The sequence below is a fragment of the Danio rerio genome, chromosome 17 (assembly GCF_049306965.1).
Source record: "Danio rerio strain Tuebingen ecotype United States chromosome 17, GRCz12tu, whole genome shotgun sequence".
In the NCBI taxonomy this organism is placed as follows: domain Eukaryota; kingdom Metazoa; phylum Chordata; class Actinopteri; order Cypriniformes; family Danionidae; genus Danio; species Danio rerio.
Window position 1 is genome coordinate 11040079 of NC_133192.1, and position 24062 is coordinate 11064140.

Here is a 24062-nt window from a genome sequence, read left to right on the forward strand (position 1 = left end):
ATGGATGGATCCAAAAAAGAACATCGCTGCCGATGTAGTCAATGCATCCTCTGGGCAAAACCGGCTACAAAAGACTTTAAAGCGTTGCAAACTTTAAAGCCAGAAAAAAAGTAATTAGTTCCTCTGCCTTTGTTATCTCTCGATTATTTCAAAGGGCATTTGTGCTTTTTTGTTTTCTAATAAATCAAACTGCTATAAGGAGCTGAGAATCTTGTTTTGGATTTTGGTCAAGTATAGAGTAGTAGACAAAGCTCATATTAGATTATCAAAAATGTTTGCCAACAATTTATTTATAAATTTTTTTTTTGGCTCAGCTGGTGTCTTCTACATCATCTGGTTTGATGCTAAAGGGTTTGTATGTAACTCAAGAAAAACAAAACACATGAAATAAATGCTACAGTAATTTATAATAAAATCTGTGCTGTTTTTAAATCATTAGTATGTTAGTATATTAGTATGTTGTTGTCTTTTGCCATACTAACACAACAGTTTTAGTAATATAAACAAATGACCTAATACCAGGGCTCAATTTGTGCCGGATCCGGCACCTCTGAAATCTGATCCGGCACCTCATTTTACTGATCCCCCTCCTCAACCGCCCTCCTCCCCGATCCACTCTTCACTTTCACTTTCGCCCGCAACATCCCTCCACCATCCAACTCCCTGCAACAAACCCCCCCAAACCCCCGGCTCTTCACTTTCATGCGTAACACCTCTACATCCTCTGGTAACATGCTGGATCCGTTACCCCGATCGGGACCTCACAATTTACAAATTAAGCACTGCCTAATGCTGTATTTGTCCATATGGTATGGTAACAATTGAGTCGGAGTGACAACGAAGGTGAGAGACCAAACGCAGTTATTAACAGCTTACTCAGACAGGCAATGGTCAAACAGGAACAAACGGTATCATGAGGGTCATCCAATAACGTAGTCGTGGTCATAGGCAGAGGACAGTTCAGGCAGAAAGCAGGATAAACAAAGAAGCAAGACAAGGATCTAAAAGTAGGGATGGCTGATGTGAAACTGATGTCTCAACACAGTGTCGAGTCCTGTAGCGCAAGTGTTTCAAAACACTGCAACGAATCATGATACGAAACACCCAGGTCATGTGACTAAAGTGTTTTGAAACACCCGGTCACATGAAACCTGTCATTTCAGAAGTGTTTGGAGACTTGGCAAATCTGCGTTTGACTGCCAGGTTTGGAAAAAAGTACATCTCATGTAGCCTATTGGACCGTTCAAGTAACTGTGCTGCAAATGGGCAGAGTTCCAATCCCAACTTGTACAAATATTTAGAAATTATGGCTAAAACAAAATATATTTATTCACAAAGTATTGGACCATGACCACAAATGTCAGACCAATGTTAAAGCAAAACACGTTACAAGAACAGAGCATTTAAAAGCATCTATATCTGCATCTCCCTGGATTCGGACCCACTATCCCTGCATGCTAGTTAGGAACTTTTACTGCTTCACCGAACAGCTTGAAGCCTCAAACATGGGGTGCAATACCTCCGTTTGCTTAATAATTTCTTTGCTAAAGCTGTTCCTGAGCAATACATAAAAATGACCACTAGTTGTCACTATAGAGAGGGGTTTCAAAATGTTGGAGCAGCAGGACATTTGCTTCGACTGTTTCAGTGTTATATAAAGCCTCGCTTTGCCCACTACTATCTAAAACCAGGGTAAGACTAGACAAAAAAAATGCTTACAGGTAAACATACAACAAGACTCAGCAATGAGTATGCGTGTGAGAGATGAATATATAGTCAGTGTGATGAATCTATGATTAATTTCCAGCTGTGTGTGTGCAATCAGGGAAAGAACTGGAATTGGCGTGTGTGTGCGGTGCATGGTGGGATTAGTAGTTCATATCGTTGGCAGATTTGTAGTTCTCCAGCGATCTGCAATTGCTAGATCGTGATCGTGACGGGTATATTATAAAGTAAGATATATTACTACAAAACACTACAGTTTACTGTAGTTTAAAAACTAAAGTATACTACAGTTTGCTGTAGCATTATTAACAAAGTGCTGTAAATACTATAATATATAGTGAATAATACACTTACACTATTGTATGGTTTAAATACACTGCTATAAATTTCCATAGTATTTTATTCATGTGGGATCTGTGTCTGATGTGTTCTTAATTGTCTGTTTTGTGTCCTCTTCAAGGTCATCCACATCACTGGCAGGCTGCGGATAAGAATGGCATTAACGCACAGTCGTTCGGTACCCAATCAAATCATGGGCATGGTTGTGGTGGCACACGCACTTCCTCCACCAACCATCAATGAGGTTCGGATCGACTGTCAGATGTTTGTTACACGGGTCAACATGGATCTCAACATTGTCTACTGTGAAAACAGGTAACAGGTGTTCATGGTAATTCGGGACTTTTTGATTTAGTGAGTAATTTGTATGAATTCATACAATCTCATTCGTACAATTTAGTACGATTTGCTTATCGTCAATAACATACTGACACAACTCTGATAAATAATAATAAGCAATAAAAATAATAATGATAACCTACAGATAAAAGGTCAACCATGTGGTTATGATGCCGGTTAAGGGTAGGGTTTGGTGCCATGCCTCCTTTTTAAAATTGTACATTTTTGTGCGACTGAACTTGTAGGAATTCATAAAAATTAGCCACTAACCTGACAAAACGTAAAATAGTTCTGTTTTCTTGTGAGATCATGCTGCAATAACTCCCATATTATGCTCATATGATTACCTTTATGCTGTGTATATGGTTGCTGTTTATGTTATATATATATATATATATATATATATATATATATATATATATATATATATATATATATATATATATATATATATATACATACATAAACATCTGTATATGATTCATTTTTATGTGATGAAAAAGGTCTGCAAGGTTTTAAAGATTAAAGTGCACAACAAAGTCTTCTAAAGCAAAGAATCAATTCTGAACTGCCAAAATGGGTCTTAAGGCCTTTGTATACTTATATACAAAATGGAAAAATGAACTGAAATGACGTCATATTAAACCAATTCCGGCCTTTATAGTTTATTTTAACAGTTGGAAACAGCTGACCAAAGTGAACTTTTTGGGGGAGTTTGTTTTGGTCCTAAAAACCTTTAAGCTCTCATTAGTCCGTGATGATTACGCAATCAGTGGGTGTGTTCTGGAACTTTGACTTGCAACGTATCCACGCAGTTCAAAGTCAGACAGGAGAAAAAAAAGCACAATGACACCTAGTTAGCACCAACACCTACTATCGCTCGCTGAGAGATTTTACAGATTCAAAGTCACACACCGGATGATAAACACAACCGCATTAGGCCACATCTAATACATTTCTAAACATTGTTTCATTTAGTGTCTGTCTAATAGAAAGCAATAAACATCATTGCGCAATATACGCAAGTACAGTACATTATATGTGCACTTTATTGTTTAAAGCAGAGATACCCAAAGTAGGCTCTATGGGCCAAACTTGGCCTATGATAACCTTTGATTTGGCTCACCACCCTATCTGAGAAAATAGGGAGAATAATGCTAAGGTTGGGGTGAATGCTACAACAGAGATTGTCATTTCTAATTTAACATATCCTTTTGTTTATTTATTGAACTACAAAAAAAAATAGTTGAAATTAAATGTTGTGTAATCAGATTTTTAAAAATACATACTTTTACCTTAAAGATAGAGCACAAGACATCGATAAGCAAATCAAGGCAAAGGCAGGTGCAGCTTGTCTAGAACATTCAGCATTGTGTCATAAATGGGATTGTTTATGGTTTTATTGTAAGACATACATCTAAATATGTAAAATAAAATATATAATTATTAATATAAGTATTGCAAGTTTTTTTCTATTTATTTTTAAATATAATTAAATTAGGAAATCACCATGGTAAATTTACTGTAATACAGTTCGGTATATTTACCTTCAGCCCCCCACATCAAGTTTGGTTTTTGGCCCTTCATAAGGAAAAGTTTACCCTGAAGCAATCATTGATGACAGATGAGCTTGACACAAAAGCAGCTAAGCTTTTATTATGCCAGTCCAACACTTGTGGAAAAGAAGCAGCACTGTTTTATCAGACTAAATACATTTTGGGTTTGTTTTATAATGTTGCTCTGTGGAGTAAAAACAACATCTAATAGCATATTTGTTGTTTCTCTGTTTTCTATAAAACTGAACTGGAAATCAAAATGAGTGACGCTATTAGCATGTTTATATTACTATGTTTATATTACTTAGCATGAACCATACCTGTCAACATTGGGATGTGAAAATAAGGAAAACAGTGTCTAGTTAGTCAGCCTTGCTGCATGAACTGACTGTTTTGAGGACTGCATGGGAAGGGAAACGGAAAGAAAGGAAGGGAATGGAAAGGAAAGGAATCCCACCTTTTTTATAATTTATTTTAAAGCCTTTTCATGCATAAATAAAATGAAAGGACGGAACAGATTCACAGGTTAAGAGCAAGGGGCGTCCCCTGGTGGTTCAGCGGTATGGGTTACGTAAAGACCATTTTAATGTGGTCATGTCATTGGCCCATGAACATTTCCTGCTTGTCATCAAACTATTTAATAACAGTAAAAATAGGCAATTCAATCATATCTTAACGTTAAAACAGCTATAATAACATTATTTATCAATATGTGGCTCTTTTTAGATTCTCGGAAGCTGTAAAAATTAAAAATGCAAACCAGGAAATACATTGGGACCATTGTTTTTGTTTACAACCCTCAAACTGATGGTCTATAGGGAGAATTGGCTCATTGAAATTTATTGCTACCCTTTATAGAAAGATAAAAAAAATACAAGAGAAATACGAGAATATACCTTCATGGGATGATAGCAGGATAGAATTGTAAAATACGAGAGAATCCTGGGGAAAAAGGGAGGGTTGACAGGTATGGCATGAACATACAGGTCATGCTCCATCTCACTAGTTCACATTTCCTTGAATTTGAATATTCTTAAAAACATTTGGGTATATTTGAGTACATAAGTACTAGTGCAGGGATGTCAAACTTAATTCCTGGAGAGCCGCAGCTCTGCACAGTTTAGTTTCAACCCTAATTAAACACACCTGATCAAACTAATTGAGTCCTTTAGGCTTGTTTGAAACCTACAGGCAAGTGTGTTGGAGCAGAGTTGGAACTTAACTGTGCAGGGCTGCGGCCTTCCAGGAATTGAGTCTGACATCCCTGTTCTAGTGCTTTTGGAATATTTCCAACCCAAGCTCATTCTGAAAACATGGCCCCACAGAAGTTTCTGGAGAAAAAAAAAAAACGAACGAGTTCATAACGGGGCGAGAATGTGGTGAAATCCGAAAACGGGGTCAAAATCGGACGAAGGCTTTTCTTTTTCCGCAAAGCTTTGGTAAATCGTCGCTTGGGTTTAGGGCAGGAGGTGGAGGGCGGCCGGGTCGGCTGATTGGCTGGTCGCCCAGTCAATTGTTCAGTCATTCAGCCAGTCGGTCAGTTGGACAGATGATCGACAGCGGCCTCCGGCGGCTTTTTACGCGAGAATAGTGCAGGCGAGAGGCCGATGTGAACGCTTTTTCGCGTCTCAAACGCCTCTCGCGGACTCGCGGAAACAAAAACTGCACAAATACGTACCTCTCGGGACATATTTCGTGTTCTCCAGAAATGTCCGTGGGGTAACGTTTACAGAATGAGCCTGGGTTGGATATTTTAATGTACAAATCTTTCATTTTGTGCCTTTAAAATGAGAGAATTTCATTGAGAGCCCCTTGCAATCTTAATAAGCGCAACAAAAATATGTTTGTTTCCGACAAGTAAGCCTAGATACAACAGACTTGGCCATGATCTGACCAATCAGAGCAGAGTACAAATCTTCAAAACTAATTGTTTGGTAATCTTTTAGATGTTAAATGCACATTAGGAGAAAATGAAAATGTTTTTGACCTTGGATGCAGGTAAACCTTTTGAAGGAGACCTACAAATTGAAATTAGGAATGTTTAAATTTGCATAATAGGGGCACTTTTAACAATCATGTCGAAGGGCGGTGAAATGCGCCTAATGTTAATCTATAATTTCACATTGAAGCTTATTTTGCGAAGCTTATATGCACAATTTAGTATAAGCCTGGTATTGTGTGCAATTTGATTTGAGATTTTCTTTACAGCCCTAAAGAATGATAAACGGTGCAAAAAAAAAAAAAAAAAAAAAAAAAGATTTTCAATTTCAGCTGCTTAGAGTCCAAAATATGACATTATTATAGAACTGAAGGATCAGCGGGTGAAAATGTGTTTTGCAAGAGTGGATAATCAGCCACACAGTAATGTTCATGTGCAGTTCATTATAGAGCTGATAGTGATGAGTTCTGCTTAAACGCAATCCCAGAATGACCTTGTTTCAACATCTATCGCTCGTTTGAAAAGCCAGCCAAGAAAAAAAAGAAGCTCTTTTGTACTTACAAAACATCTGTGGTTCCACCGCTGCCCCATAAAATGAGAACATCTTCATTTGGCCAGGCTTGAAAGGAAATATCATATTAGTTTTATTAGTTTTATTTATATCTCTGGGATTGAAGTCATCCCAGTGTCTGCTAAAATTTTTACCACTCCCCTGCACTTAACATATTTATGAGAGAATGGAAACGCGCCAAGTCTATAGCCGAGTTATCACCACAGAAAAAGCTTGCTTTAAAATGGAGGTGGATAGAGATCGGCTTGCCGTTTTTTATACTGGCTATGTTCGCTGGTCCGTGTAGAAAAGGACTGCACAGAGGTTTGAGTCAAATAATGTCTCTGCTAATAGTATTTTCCCAGCTGAAAGGCATTTCGTTTGGTTTTAACCACCTGTTTTTATCAAATTTTCAATACTTCTGTGATAATTGCTTTTAGATTCAGCAAGCAGTTAGTAAAGCTACAGTAGGTCAGAAAATATTAGGTCTATAATAAAAACAGGCTGACAGCGTGCCATCACAGATGGAAACCTTTTTAATGAATAAAATCTGGTGCACTGTATATTTAGCTTACAGAAGGGCTGGGAAATCAGAATCTCCTTATCAGTAAGGTTGACTCGAAATCAGGTCTTTGCCCTAGTTTAGTCTGTCATTGACTGAAAAACGATGATAACCCACAGTAAGATCTGATTGGGTTCTTTTTGGTTGACTATTCAGTGATAAAATGATGGAGCCAGTGCTTTTGCTGGATCAGAACAGCACAGGAACCTGACAAAACTTCTGTTTACTTGTGATTACATGGTTGGCAGATACTGGCGCCATCAATAACCCACATAATAACTTGGGATTAATTTTTGACCAAGAAGAAATCTATTATAAAGTTGTAATTTTAATAATGAAATGAAACTATACTTTAGGACTCTCAAAATCAAAAGTTATATTAATCAATGATTAATTAAAATTAATGAACTAGTGTATATATATGTTTTGTGTGTGTGTGTGTGTGTGTGTGTGTGTGTGTGTGTGTGTGTGTGTGTGTGTGTGTGTGTGTGTGTGTGTGTGTATATATATATATATATATATATGAGCAATATCACACTTGTAGCAGTGCGATATGGCGTGCCTTGCCTTAGTGTCCCACCAGTGTCGATATACGATATACAGTGTCATATTGCACTGCTATGAGTGTGATATTGCGTTTATGCGACAGTTCGACAGCATAATCGTGTGTATAAAAAAGAAAATCAAATACGGAGAGTAAAAACCCTTTTGTATGAGGAACTACTTTCTTCCACCATACATTCACATCTGCAGCTAAACGTCAGAACAGCAGAAACCATTTACTACTTCACCAACATCACTTTAAAGCTAGTATTTGAACGATTCTCTAGCGTAATGTCTAAGTGATGATAAAACAGGTGATTTTACTCATATTTTAGGATTATAAGGCTGAACAGCATGAAATGCCATCAGTCTACAGAGATTTCCCAGTATTTCTCTGTTGCAATCAGGAGATCACAGTAATTAACCTCAAAAAAGCCAAAGCAGCGCAATCACTACCAGATTACTGTTGTGTTTGTGATAAGAAAAAACACTAAACACATGCGGGCATTTCTTCTCTCTGTTTACTGAACTAGTCTGCATTAATGAAAACAGGAGACGCATGAGAAACAAAGATAGACAACCAAAAAGTCAGGGTTATACAAAGATACATACATTCCTGATATGTGAGCCCCAGTCCTCACACTCAATACACAACAATTACTATAGTATAAATAAAGCACTGCAACATAAAAAAGAGAGAGATCGACTTAGAATGTCACCAATTTTATAATGTTTTGATCATCTGTCGTTTAAAAATACTTCGATCTTTTCTCTTTAGATTGGTTATCATGTTGTCTCTGTCGCCATCTTGTGGATGAACAGCGTCAACCATCTTTGCTCTGCTCAGTATAACAGGCTGAATGATGCCAACACACTGAATCTCTGAAATTGTAAATATTTAAAATAGGCATTATCCTTAAAAATAAACTGCATAGTTGCAATCTAAATAACTACATTCTCGCTTAAAAAAAGGCTCAAAAGTACATTATGTTGTCAAACAGCAGCAATATTTGTCAAACTGTAGTGAGTTTCACTCCTCCAATATGATGTACAATGAAAAGATTTACATTCATTAGCAAATTCAGTTTAATTTGAAGGACTATAGTTTTTCTATTAATTTGCATATTGATAAATCCTAATTAATAACAGAAGAGGGGGCATAGTGGCTCAGTGGTTTGCAGTAGTTAGTGAAAACAGAAGTTGAATGGTAACACTTTATTTTGATGGTCCAGTTGAGTATTAGTGGACTGTCTGCTTAATATCGTTGATACTGCTACTTCAACAGACATTTAACAGACTATAAGAAACTTTGCAAGTACATGTCAACTTACACTAACCCCAACCCTAACCTAACAGTCTACTCATAATCTGATGAGAATTAGTTGACATGTAGATGCAATGTAACAAACGGACCATCAAAATAAAGTGTGACCAGCTGAAATTTTTAAAACTTTTACAACCCTTTTATATTAACCCTTTAATATTTCATGTTGTACCTGTTGTTTTTCAAATGTTTCACCATAATTAGTTCACTAAATAAAGCCTTTATCCACCCTGTCATGCCAATGTCCACCCTGTCATCTTGTTTTTTATGAAAATAAGCAAATTATTTATAATCTCAGCAAAACATCTTGCGTGATTTCTTAAATAACAAGGGCCAGCTAAAATGGTTTAAAAGTTTGACAAAATATTTTAGATCTTGGGTTTTATTTAGAAAAGAATGTGCAACGGTTGCATATTTCATTGGTAAATAAATGTTTTGTCCATTATTTTATTAATATAAATAAACTTTTTCCATAATCTATGAAGTTGGGTTGGTAAAGGGACACATTACCTTTCAAAAAATATACATTTTATAATCACACTGCAATGAAAATATACTACTTTAAATTTGTCCATGACAAGGTTGACATAATTTGAGGTTTGTTTACTGTTTTTCTGCTGGCAGACTATTTGTAAAAAGTGCAGAAGCTTGACCAACATTAATTTCTTACAGCCCTATGTCTAATTAATACAACAACCATGTGGTTAAAAAAAAAATCTCAAACTTTTTTGGGGGGAAAATGTTGATGTCTCAAAGGCACTTTACAGTGATAATGACCCAACCTGTAATAGTAAAACAGAGTATAAATTCATTAGGAGGGGTAAATATATTGTAAAAAAAAAAAGTGTGAATTTTCATGCTGTAACAATCCTTTGCAGAATCAGCGACTACATGGACCTGACACCTGTCGACATCGTAGGCAAGAGATGTTATCACTTCATTCACGCAGAGGACGTGGAAGGCATTCGGCAAAGCCATTTAGACCGTGAGTATCTGCTCCCAAATCCATCCAATCAATCTGCGCAGCCAGCCAACAGTGCCAAAAACTACAGGACGGTTGTTAAAGAGCAAGATTCAGTGTCCTTACATGCTTTAGCGGGACTCATTGATCATTGGTCAATGACATCCTGAGAGCACACTGCGTTACGTGCCAAAGCTGCTGTAATGTGTTCGCCGCAGCACTTCAGCGTAATGGGACAGCAGTGTGACAGGCCAGATTATCCGTGCTAGCGCTTCTTCTCATAACTGTCCGTGAAGAAACGCTTCCCTCTGCCAGACGGCTAGGCGAGGCGCGCACGTCTCCCAAACAAGCCCCGTATCACTCGCCGAGCTCAGAATATCTGTTCGTTTGACAGTCTTACACATTTCACTCCTCCTTTCAGGTTAAGCTGCTCCTGTACATTTTCGAGTGCATTTTTATGTCATGTAGTATTCATCCGAGCCGCTCTTTGAAGCTTCCTCAACCTTTTTTTTGCGCGTGCGGCTTTCATCGTGCTCAGCAGGAGGGCCCGCTGACCGTCTGGAGGAACGCTCATGCTTTTTGAATATCCTAAATCAATGTTAAGTGTATTTTGGCAGCGCACCTATTGCGCTCGCCGCCGTGGCAGAAATTCAAAGCGTCATTGAGAGCGGCGTAGCGTTTCATACAGTAAATGTGTGCGCCGCTCTACAGCAGGCAGGTTGCCATTATTTAAGTAGTGAGGGTTGAGGAAGACCAGGAGGAGGGGGATAAATCCCTCGTTTTATTAGCTGTTTGCAGAGGAGGGCGGGTGTCCTTGGGGCTGGCGAGGGAATTTGGAGCTGTCTGATTAGATATTGGGAGTTCAACTGAATTAGAGCGCAATTACCACTGTATTGCACTGTCCCTTTGCCTTAAAAAGCCACCAGATTGGGTCCATTAGACCTTGATTTGAAACCCAGCGGAGGCAGAGAGGACTGAAGCCCCGGGATTGCATTGATAGTGGAGAAAGAGATTGTGTGAAAGGAGAGAGAGAGAAAGGGATAGACACAAAAAAGAGAAGTGCACATCCTCGGATAGCCCTGGCTTTCTAACCATCTATTACGCATTAGCGTGTCGGCAATCAACATTAATAGACCAATGGACGCTCATGTTGCTACAGTAAGGAGTGAGTAAGGGGGCTGTTCCTGCATTTTACTTTCATGTTTGATTCGATAAAATGTGGTTAAAACAAGTGTTATTAAGTATAATGCAATCAAAAAACACTTTTAGGAATACTATAAAGCTACAGTGCAAGCTGCTAACAAACTGTAGGTATTGACAATCAATCTATTCCAGGGTATCTGTGGGGTCTTAAAAAGTCTTACAATGTCTTAAAGGTGCAGTAGGCGATTGTCTTCTTAAACATGTTTTGTTGTGCTCTTTGAAAGTCTCTGAACAGTCCAATAGTAAAGATTAAAGTAAATGATCTAAATGTGTTTATATGTATTTTTAAAAATATGTATATCTGCATATAATGCATATAAATGGTTATATTGATACTACTTTTAAACAGGTTATCCCAGCACGGCTAAATACATTATAATGAGGTGTATTCCGTCTCAGCTTAAATCAAAGCCAGATCTTCAGGTGTCTGCATGAACATGACATGCGTGACTAAGGAGCAGTCAGACCCATCTCCCACTGATTGCTAATGAGACGCTGATATCAGATCACACAGGGCCATCAGATTGGTCAGCCAGGGATAAGAGGGATGATGTCAGTCTGGTTGAACCTACAGATGCAGAAACAAGTATCCTGTGTGTGCATGCATGTATAGCGTTATATATGAGTCAAACTTTATGATACAGTTCATTCGTCAAATTTTCATAGTGCTTCACTTTTTTCAAAATTATACACACAATACCCCATAATGACAATGTGAAAAAAGTTTTTAAAATTGTTGAAAATGTATTAAAAAAAAAAAAACTTTGCTCAGTACTTTGTTGATGCACCTTTGGCAGCAATTACAGCCTCAAGTCTTTATGAATATGATACCACAAGCTTGGCACACCTGTCTTCAATAGGATTTAGGTCTGGCCTCTGGCTGGGCCACTCAAGGACATTTACCGAGTTGTTGTGAAGCCACTCTATTGATATTTTGACGGTGTGCTTTGGGTCATTGTCCTGCTGGAAGATGAACCGTCGCCCCAGTCTGAGCTCAAGAGCACTCTGAAGCAGGTTTTCATCCAGGATGTCTCTGTACATTGCTGCATTCATCTTTCCCTCTATCCTGACTAGTCTTCCAGTTCCTGCTACTAAAAAACATCCCCACAGCATGATGCTGCCACCACCATGCTCCACTGTAGGGATCGTATTAGCCTGGTGATGAACCTGGTTTTCTCCAAACGTAACACCTGGCATTAACTCCAAAGAGTTTAATTTTAGTCTCATCAGACCAGAGAATGTTGTTCTGAGAGTCCTTCAGATGCCTTTTGGCAAATTTAAGGCGGGTAGGGGTTTCTGTCTGGCCACTCTACCATACAGGCCTGATTGGTGGATTGCTGCACAGATGGTTGCCCTACTGTAAGATTCTCCTCTCTCCACAGAAGAACACTGAAGCTCAGACAGAGTGACCATCAGGTTATTGATCACCTCCCTCACTAGGTCCCTTCTCCCCCGATCACTCAGCTTAGATGGCCGGCCAGCTCTAGGAAGAGTCCTGGTGGTTCCAAACATCTTATGGATGATGGAGGCCATTGTGCTCAATGGAACTTTTCAGAAATTCTTCTGTAACCTTCCCCAGCCTTGTGGCTCAAGACAATCCTGTCTTGGAGGTCTACAGACAATTCCTTTGTCTTCATGCTTGGTTTGTGCTTTGACATGCACTGTCAACCCTGGGACCTTATATAGACAGGTGTATGCCTTTTCAAATCATGTTCAATAAACTGAATTTACCCCAAGTGAACTCCAGTTAAGCTGCTGAAACATCTTAATAATGATCAGTGGAAACAGAATGTACCTGAGCTCAATTTACAGCTTCACGGCAAAGGCTGTGAATACTGAGTACATGTGATTTTTCAGGTTTTGTATTTGTAATAAATAATAATAAACTCTTTTTTTCATTGTCATTATGGGGTATTGTGTGTAGAATTTTGTGGAAATAAATTAATTTAATCCATTTTTGAATAAGGCTGTAACATAAAAAAAATTTGGAAAAAGTGAAGCGAATACTTTCCGGATGCACTGTATCCCTTTAAAGAGCTTCTCTATAAGAAAAACTGCTGATGAAAGCAAAGTTGGTAAAACAACTGTAAACAAGCTACAGTTAAGCTTATGAGCTGTATTAAATGTCAGAAGAATTGTTTATTGATTTTTAATGCTAATTTAATTCACACTGTTTTTAAAGTAATAAGCCACTTGAGGTGCATAACAATGATTTTAACTACAGTTAAGGTAAAATCGCTACGCTGGAAAGTCTCTCATGGCCTATTTCTTTAACTACTTTTATGACATTTTAAAACACAAGCTATCATTGTCATCCATTTGTTTAAGGGCTTAATTTGAGCTTCGTAACTGGAAAGAAATTGCTGTAGTTTACAAAAGAAAATTAAAAAGCCGGCTGGTTATTTTGGAGATTGGCTGGCAATTTTTTTGAGTAATTGAATATTGGCTAATGAATAATGACGTCAATATAACCAGTGATTTTAAAAGTGAGGGATTTAATTGCTCTGCACACTGAGGAAGGCTTTTGAAAATGCTTGTAATTTGTCAGTAATGAATATAAAATAAAATTAATTAAAAGACTATCATGAGTGCAGATAACCCTCAAATAATATTTCTTATATTAGAGGGATATAGTTGACCCAAAAATGAGAATCATTTACTCTCCCTCTTTTGATTTTAAATGTTTATAAGTTTCTTTCTTCTGTTTAATCATAAAAGAGGATATTTTGAAGAATGCTGGTTGCTGGGACCCACTGACTTCAATTGCAGAAATGTCATTTTTTGTGAGCTATACCTTTAAGTAATCTAACAGATTAACACACAAAACACACACACACACACACACACACACACACACACACACACACACACACACACACAAACTAACAAACAAAAAAACAGAATAGAGCGGTTGTTAAATAACAGTTAAGGTAAAATCTCTATACTGCAAAGTTTCTCATAGCCTATTTCTTTACTATTATGACATTTTTAAGATATTTTGAAGAATGCTGATTGCTGGGACCCATTGACTTTAATAGTAGGGGGCAAAATAATATACAAGTTAATGGGTACCAGCACTCAGCATTTTTCAAAGTATCTTCTTTTGTGTTCAACAGTATAAAGAACTCAAATAGGTTTTGAACAAGTGAAGGGAGGGTAAATAATAAAAGAATTGTCATTTTTGGGTGAAATTTCACTTTAAGTAATCTAATATATCAACAAACACACACACACACACTAAAAAAAATAAATAACACATTAGTATGGTGCAAATGGTGTTGTTGAACTAAAGTTAAGGTAAAATCGCTAAACTGCAAAGTCTCCCATAGTCTATTTATTTACCTACTTATATGACATTTTCAAGATATTTTGAAGAATGCTGATTGCTGGGACTCATTGACTTCAATATAGGAGAAGAAGTACTACAGAAGGATAGTACATTTTTCAAAATATCTTCTTTTGTGTTCAATAGTAGAAAGAAACTCAAATAGGTTTTGAACACATAAAGGTAGAGTTAATGATGATCAAATTGTCATTTTTGGGTGAACTGTACTCATAGTCTATTTCTTTACCTACTTGTATGACATTTTCAAGATATTTTGAAGAATGCTGGTTGCTGGGACCTATAGACTTTAATAGTAGAAGATTAATACTATGGTAGTCAATGAGTGCCGTCATTCAACATTTTTCAAATTATCTTCTTTTGTGTTCAACAGTAGAAAGAAAGCCAAATAGGTTTTAAACAAGTTAAGGGAGAGTAAATGATGACAGAATTATAATTTTTGGGTGAACTATACCTTTAGGTAATCTAATTGATCATTATACATGCTAAAAAAACAAAATAACAGAATAGTGCGGTGCAAATGGTGTTGTTGAACTACAGTAATGGTAAAATCTCTATACTGCAAAGATACTCGTAGCCTATTTCTTTACTTTTATGAAATTTTCAAGATATTTTGAAGAATGCTGGTTGCTGAAACTCTCTGACGTATCTTCATTTAGTTCAACAGTACAAAAAAAAAATCAAACAAAAAAAATCTTTGTTTTGAACAAAGGACAGTAAATAATGAAAGAAATTATTATTTTTGGGTGAACTATACCTTTAAGTAATCTAATAGATCAGGGGACACCAATCTCGATCCCAAAGGGCCGGTGTCCCTGCAGGGTTTAGCTCCAACTTGCCTCTGCACACCTGCCTGGATGTTTCTAGTATACCTAGTAAGACCTAGATTAGCTTGTTCAGGTGTGTTTGATTAGGGTTGGAGCTAAAATCTGCAGGACACCGGCCCTCCAGAAACAAGTTTGGTGACCATCGTAATAGATTAACACACACACTACAAAATAAGTAAGTGAAGTTTCACAAACTAATTTCGAGACGAGCACGTGATATGATTGAGCACGACTGGCTTCTTATCTGTAATTAGTAATAATCCAATCAGAGTGATCCAAGCTAACTATGAATGGATTGATTTCTCCCTACTGCTCTACCTTCGTTTTGGAAGAATGCCCCTTCCGCCCCATCTCCTCCTTTTCCTCCCTTTTTTAATGGGAAGCTCTCGAGACCTACCTGATCTTGGATCCCCTTATATGCTTATAACTGGGCGGGAGCCTTGGGCTCAAGTATCTTCGAGCTCAGGGTTCTCTCCCGGGACAACATGCCAAACCTGCTATAAATGCCAAGCATATCTAACTGGGAACTCTTGAAATGAATAATGTGAAGCAAATGGCGTTTTTGAACTACAGTTAAGGTAAAATTGCTATACAGCAAAGACAATATAGCCTATTTTGTTACTTACTTTTTTTAAATTTTCAAGATATTTTGAAGAAGGCTGGTTGCTGGGACTTATTGGGCTCTATTTTGACGGTCCATGCGCAGAGCGCAAAACGCAGGGCGCAAACGCTTTCAGGGCGTGTCAGAACGCATTTTTGCTAACTTAAGGACGGGAAAATCCGCTTTGCGCCGTGGCGCATGGTCTAAAAGGGTTGAGTTATTTTCCTAACGAGTTATAGGTGTGTTTTGAGAATAAACCAATTAGAGTCTCATCTCCCATTACCTTTAAGAGCCAGCTGCATCACGCCGTAAGCGCATTGCTATTAACATGACGTAAAGTAAGTTCACTTTCGCTTTTGCTCCCGTGGATAGGGAAACCTTTACGCACAGACATCAATTAGCCTATAAATAATTAATTTCATTTGTTAAGCGCAAATATTTGTTTCAAAACTATTTCTAAATTCAGTTCTAATTTCCAGCAAACGAATAAATGATTAATAATTAATAATAATAAAGTGTGTTCAAAAACCTGAGTTATTTCCAAATACACCTTCTATGCCCCATATGGTCTAAAACCAGACAGGTGGACAAATCTAAGCTTGTTTTTAATAAAACAAATATAAATATGGATATAATAAACAATACTGCTAATAATAATAACATTATACAAAAGCAAATTGAATGAACTGAAAAAGCCCCCCGAGATGAAGAAAGTATGAAGGCAGTGGTTTTTAAATTCATGTAGGCTAGAAATTAATATGTTTTGTAATATTTTAATCATTTATATTTATATCCTATATATATCCTTATTATATATATCTTTAAGATATATCTTTTTCATATGTAAAGATATTTGCGTACTGCTCTACATCTTGTGTGTAGTGTGTAAGCCAGGCGCACTTTGCGCCAGACAATAGACCGAATAGACTATTTACAGTTTCTCAAAATAGCAACGCGCCAAAACATGCCTGCTTTTTTAGACCAGAACGCCTCTGGGCGCACATTTGAGCGCAAATGCATTTGCTATTTAAACAGTGTGGCGCAACACCTCAAAATGACCCTTGCGCCGAGCTAAAAGTACCAAAAGACTATTGCACCGCGCCTTGCGCCACATTGCGCCGGGTGTATGATAGGGCCCATTGACTTCAATAGTATGGAATACTATGGAAGTCAATGGATGCTAGCATTAAGCATATTTTAAAGTGTCTTCTTTTAAGTTCAACAGTACAGATAAAGTCAAATGGTGTTTGAACAAGTAAAGGGAGAGTAAATAATGACCGAATTGTCCCCTAAAAACATCCTTTTTTGTAGTAAAAAAGATAAAATAAAAAAATAATGTTGCAAAAAACTGCATTTAAGGTGAAATTGCTCTCATAGCCTGTCTTTACCTCCTTTTATGACATTTTCAAACATGAAGCATCCCTTTGTTTAACAGTTTAATGTGAGCTCCGTAACCAGAAAGAAACAAAGGAGAATTAGAAAGCCGAGCAGTGCTCATGAAGCATTTGAGAGCAGGTGTTTTATATGGGCAGAAATGCATTGTGACAGCTCTGACCTCACCTGTGTCAGCTTCAGAACAGCACCAACACGGCTTAAATTAATAAAAGACACTGTGTTACAAGACTACGTATAATACTCACCGCATAAATGCTCTGCGAGTGTGTGGATGTGGATCTGCGTGTGTGTGTGCTTTTACCAGCTGAGAAAGGAGAGAGAGAGACAGAGGTGGGAAACGATGGCTCACAGAAGTGTGGAGAAACCCCAGGAGACTGAAGCTCTGTGCCTGAAGGCAGACTACAAGAGCCGGTCTCTGAAGAGTAGTTCAAACTGACTTTAATGAAAAACTCCCTTCACTCCTTATTGTGCTTGAAGATAGACTCCACAGCTGCGGAAAAATACACCTGCTCTAACACCCATCGCATGTACCGTTGACAATGTTTCTTCAGGTTTCCTCCATAATGGATTCAGAGTAAATATGAAATGCTGTCCATGTGTGTTATTCTGTATCTGTGGATGTCATGCGTTCACGTCTGCGGTAATTCATTTGAATGAATCGGATGTAAAGTTAATTAGGTGTTTGTGCCAGGGTTTCTGCAGGTATTATGAGGGTAAATTAAAGACTTATTTTGCAATATCATTTTAGACCAACTAAAAATTTAAGTAAAAGGGAAAAACAGAAAAACCAATATGTTGAAAACTATGTCTAGAAAGAGCACATGAAGTGATGTATTATACAGATTCGAATGTTTTACTGGATTGAATGGACGTTATCAGTGGTTATCAGCTGATATGGGCCATTAGAAGCCTTCTGTGTGTACTGGTAGGCTTAGAAGGCTGTAATTATCCATCCACATGGTTAATCAGCTATGCTAATAGAGAAGACTCCAGATCCAGATCTGCTTTTACATTACTGTGAGGGTTGGGTTTAGCGTTGTGGTAGGGGTAGATGTTAACAAAATACAATTAATGGGAAATGTGTCTCACTTTAAAATGAAACATGAGGAAATAATTCCTTATGAAAATGAATCTTGTTATGAATTTAAGACTTCCTGCTCTAATTTAAGTTCTTTTTTTAAAGGCCCTAATTCACAAAAAAGAAGTGGAGTCAGTAGTCAACAACCTGTAACTATTCAGATTTTTTTCCTGTCTTGTTGACTTGTTATACTATACACTACCTGACAAAAGTCTTGTCGCCTATCCTTGTTGCTTAAGTTTTAGGAACAACAAATAATTGCTTGACTTCTAGTCGATCATTTGGTATCTGAAGTGGCTTATATGAAAGGCAAAGGCCTCTAGATTATGCTTATGTGACCCAAATAAAATATGATCATGCCTTGATTTTTAATTATTAATTCGGACAGTAAGGTCTGACTTTGCTTAGACAAAAGTCTTGTCACTTAACAAACAGAAATAATGTACAGCACACTCTCAGAAGTAAAGGTAAAATCTGTCACTGGGGCGGTACCTTTACAAAAGGAACATTTTTGTTCCTGACAGGTCCCTAAAGGTACATATTAATATCTAAAAATGTACAAATGTGTATCTCATAGTACTTTAAAGGTGCAAAAGTGTATCTTAAAAGTATGAAAGTGGGCCCTAAAAGTACTTTTGTACACCCCAGTGACAGATTTTGTACCTTTATTTCTCAGTGTGCATAGAATATAAAGTCATGGTGCAGTGGAAAAAGAATGAATATTGTGTATGACTCCCATGAGGTTGGAGGACTGCATCCATACTTCTCTGCAATGACTCAAATAACATTAATAAAGTCATCTGGAATGGCAAAGAAAGTGTTCTTGCAGGACTCCCAGAGTTCATCAGGATTATTTGAATTCATCGTCAATGCCTTCTCCTTCATCTTACCCGAGACATGCTCAATAATGTTCATGTCTGGTGACTGGGCTGGCCAATCCTGGAGCACCTTGACCTTTTTTGCTTTCAGGAACTTTGATGTGGAGGCTGAAGTATGACAAGGAGCGCTATCCTGCTGAAGAATTTGTACACTCCTGTGGTTTATAATGTAATGGGCAGCACAAATGTCTTGATACCTCAGGCTGTTGACGTTGCCATCCACTCTGCAGATCTCTAGCACGCCCCCATACTGAATGTAACCCCAAACCATGATTTTTCCTTCACCAAACTGGACTGGTTTCTGTGAGAATCTTGGGTCTATGTGGGTTCCAATAGGTCTTCTGTAGTATTTGAGATGACTGGGATGCAGTTCAACAGATGATTCATCTGAAAAATTGCCCTTTTGCCACTTTTCCAAACTACAAGTCAAGTTATAATTTGTTGCTCTTACAACTGGGATTGACGACAAGACTTTTGTTAGGTAGTGTAGACCTATTAACCAATGCATTGGCCAGACTGAAAAAAAATGATTCATTGGATTTACTAATTTTTTTAATGTAAGTGGTTGCAAACAATTTACATGGGCTGAATTTAAACAAATAAATTACATGTATTAATGTACTTAACGTAAACTTAATTTGTTTGTTTAAATTCAGTTTATATAAATTGTTTGCATCTACTTACCTTAAAAAAAAATATGTAAATCCAATGAATACTTTTTTCAGCCTATGAACGGTCAGCGTTAACCAGCAAAAAAGAGGTTTTTATCTGGATTTTAGTTATTCTGGATTATGCAGTTATTCTAAGTGCCTCAAAACTGTGACGATGCTTTGACAATAACGAGTCGTAATTTCACTTCTCGCCGTTTCTCTAAACGCCCAACGCATTTACTTCCTCTGCTGGAGGAAGTTTCGCCATTAAATCCAAAGAATGCAAAAAAAAAAGAGGCTCCAATTCACTTGGCCGGCCAAAAACCCTGCCTTGGCTTCGGCAGATCTGCATGTCTGCTCTCTCATTCATAAAAGGCTTGTCTTTACAATAATACCCCAGTGGACTGCAAGGACTTTTCCATAAAGCAATTTCACGGGTGTAAATTACTTACTTTTATATGACAGTGACACCCTCCACCCCTCCTGCTGGAAGTGAGGCCACGCTGGGTAAAGGGTATCTGAAAGGTAGCTGCTATTATGGAAGGGATCCAAGTGATTTAACAGAACTGAAGGACAGAGGGCCTGGCGCAGAGAGAGAGAGAGAGATAGAATGAGAAAAGAGCGGAAGTGGAGAGAGAGAAAGAGAGACAGAGAGAGTGAGAGACCATCCTGCAGGCTTGCCCGAGGCTCCAGGAGAAGGCAGGCAGATTAAAGAGGCCGTATTCCTTTTAAAGCCTCCAAAAAGCAGCCAACGACTCCTGCACCGGAAAATAAAAAGAGGGATACAGAAAGAGAAAGAGAGATAGAGAGCGCAGGGTGGGGGAGGGAGAGAGAAAGAAAGGGGTGGCTTCATTACCACTAAATCAATAACTCAAGCAGCAGCCTGATTGATTTAATGGCAGCGTAACTGAAAGGGGGTTAAAAAATAAGCCTCACCTGTGCAGACGTGGTGCCGGGCCGAGCTGAGCTGAGGGGACCTGCACATCAAATGCAATGCAGATTAGATCGGATTGTCAGGTTTAAAGGCAGGAGGGGACGTCCTGGAAACTAGTAGACAGTAGATGGTTTAAAGGAATCGCTCAGCCTTGTGTGCGTGTGTTCACAGATTGCGGCATATATGTGTGACAAAAGTACAGAAATTAATACTTAGTAAAAAAAATTTGATATGCGATCATTTGTTTTGCTGTGATTTATATTGCGATATGTATAAGTAAATTCCCCAGATAGCTTGAATAGCTCTGTTTAAAAATAATTCAGTAAATTAGACTGATTGGGATCATTTTAGAGCATTTTCTGGGATACTCTTAGTTATCATTTTCCCGGTGTTTGATTGCGGCTTCAAGGGCATCCGCTGCACAAAACATATGCTGGATAAGTTGTTGGTTCATTCCGCTGTGGAGACCCTTGATTAATAAAAGGACTAAGCCGAAAAAGAAAATAAATAAATGAATGAATTATTGTAAAGATAAGAGGAAAAGATTTAACTTCACAGTATTCCGGTATACAGAAATTGAATAATCAAATGTAATATAACGCAGTAAAGTTGAACAATTCTGTAAATGCATCTTTATTAGAGTTACAGACAGTACAATTTCACGTGTGCGAATATTATAAACTCTCGTGCCTGAATGCTTATACAGGCATAGGCCTTAAAAACAGATGCAAATGGTAAACTTTGACTCAATTATGGTTAAACTCTTCAGTGTCTCAAAATCTCCATCTCCATCTTCTGTGTTTTGTGGCTCCTGGTAAACTATAATCCCAATATATAAACTCAACATTGCACTTCCTGCAATGTGACTATTGTGGATGTGCACATTACGATATTGATGCTCAAACGTTACATTGTGCAGCCCTAATATTTATTCTGTCTGCCTCTCTGTCTATCTGCTGTAAAAAAAAATATATATGTATATATATATATATATATATATATATATATATATATATATATATATCTGTAAATGATCAGTTTTCTGTGTTCTGATTAATTTTTATATTTTTACATTTTTATTTATGCTTTTGACTTGAGTTATAGGACCTTTATCTTTCTTCCAGCAATGTTTAACCTTCGAAAAAGACTTTTATTAACATTGGTAATAGTTTATAGTGACATGTTGTCTGGGTTACACTGTAAAAATCCGTAATTTTACAGTTTGTTTCCGGCAGCTGCTAGATTACAGAAATTGATAAAACATTGAAAACCATTGTAGGAAAAACAAAGGACAACAATTTTCATAATATCTTCTTTTGTGTTGAACAGAATAAAAAACTCAGGTAATCAACATTAATATTAGTTATCAATATCAGTTATTAATATCAATATCAGTTATTAATATCAATATCAGTTATCAATATTAATCAGTTATCAATACCAATATCAGTTACTAATATTATTATCAGTTATCAATATCAGTTATTAATATCAATATCAGTTATCAATATTAATCAGTTATCAATACAAATATCAGTTACTAATATTATTATTAATATTATATAGTGTTATATATTATATAATTATTAATACCAATATCAATTGTTAATAACAATAAAAGTTATTATTTAGGAACAAGTAGTATGTAAATGGTGACAGTATTTTTATTTTGAGGTGAACTATCCCTCTAAGGTAGTATTTTTAGATAATATTGACAACATCTCTCTATCTATCTATCTATCTATCTATCTATCTATCTATCTATCTATCTGTCTGTCTGTCTGTCTGTCTGTCTGTCTGTCTGTCTGACTGTCTATTTAATCTTCAATTTATCACTATGAGAATAAATAAATATTTCAAATTAAAATGAATTAATCAGCCTCTATTAATATAGCACCTTAAGGCCTGCCCAAAGTGCTTTACAACAATAAAACAAAATTACACAATTAAAGCACATAGAAAAGTAAGAACTTAATCAAAACAAGCATGCCAAGAAAACAATTATGTTCATTTCTTCAATTAAAGGGACAGTTCGTCCAAAAAAATAAACATTTACTCAGTATTAATGCCACATCAATTGATTCCAAGCACAAAAGAAGGTATTTGGAAAAGTCAATGGAAACTATCTATCTATCTATCTATCTATCTATATATCTATCTATCTGTCTGTCGGTTGGTCGGTCGGTCTGTCGGTCGGTCGGTCGGTCTGTCGGTCGGTCTGTCTGTCTGTCTGTCTGTCTGTCTGTCTGTCTGTCTGTTTATCTATCTATCTATCTATCTAATGAGAAATAATTCAAAATAAAATCAATCGATCTGTCTTTATTCATATAGCACCTTATTACAACCAAAGAGCTGCCCAAAGTGCTATACAACAATATACCAAAATTATACAATTAAAACACTGTAGACAACTAAGAACATCATCAAAACAAGCATGTCAAGAAATCAACTATGTTCATCTCTTCAATTAAAGGGACAGTTCGTCCAAAAAAATAAACACACTAACACACATTTACACACTATTTATGCCCCCTCAACTGATTCCATACCCAAAATAAGATATTTGGAAAAATGTTGGAAACTGATAACCAATGACATCCATAATAGGAAAAACCAAGGAAGTCAATGTTTACCCGTTTCCAACATTTTTCAAAATATCTTATTTTGTGTTTGGAACCACTTGAGAAGGCATTAATAGTGTGTAAATGTTTGTTTTTGGATGTTTTAATTCAGTAATTCCTCTTTTATGGCAAAGAATAGGATATTTTCATCACTATTAACATGCAATAACTAAACATAAACATTAGAGGCTGAGAAAAATACTCATTGCATAAGAAATTCCAGATGCACTTCATATCTTATGTGTTTTGTCAGATTTGGAACAAAGGGTAAGAAAATAGTGACAGAATTGTCACTTTTGGGTGAACTATCCCTTTAAAATAATATTTTTAGGTAGTATCATGAGGTCTGTTGGTTTAAATGTGATATTTTATTTTCTATATACAGCTTTCCAACACGTTCACTTAGATAAATTTGATAAACCCCTCTATAGACTCTCAATACAAGGTAAACAAACTCAAAGGTTACTCAAGGGCATGCCCACTGGCCACAGCGAACAAGTCAGATAAACAACTTTCAGCTTTTTGTCTCAATGTTCTGAAGTTACAGCTTAGTTTTACATTTATTGGTACAGAAAGCAGTCTGTGAACTAAAGTCAATTATCAGAGCCTTTGGGACGGCTTCTTAAACAATGCTATTAGTCTGTAATGATTTTAATTACTAGACTTATTCTTATATAAATCATTCTTCTCAATG

The 24062-nt window shown here is 36.9% G+C and overlaps 1 protein-coding gene and 1 long non-coding RNA gene across 11 annotated transcripts in view; one reads left to right on the plus strand and one right to left on the minus strand.

Annotated features, from left to right (window-relative positions):
- npas3 (neuronal PAS domain protein 3) overlaps positions 1-24062 on the plus strand; it is a 608964-nt gene that overhangs the window by 573025 nt on the left and 11877 nt on the right. For all 10 annotated transcript variants that reach the window (XM_017351762.4, XM_009292848.5, XM_017351763.4 and 7 more), the window contains 2 exons: positions 2186-2379; positions 9756-9862. In XM_017351762.4, coding sequence (XP_017207251.1) covers positions 2186-2379; positions 9756-9862 — 301 coding nt within the window. The remainder of the gene's footprint in view (positions 1-2185; positions 2380-9755; positions 9863-24062) is intronic.
- LOC108179743 (uncharacterized) lies at positions 20266-20808 on the minus strand. The gene is made up of 3 exons (XR_011006957.2): positions 20750-20808; positions 20479-20571; positions 20266-20395 (listed from the first exon to the last, which is right to left on the minus strand). It is a non-coding gene; the product is annotated as an uncharacterized lncRNA (long non-coding RNA).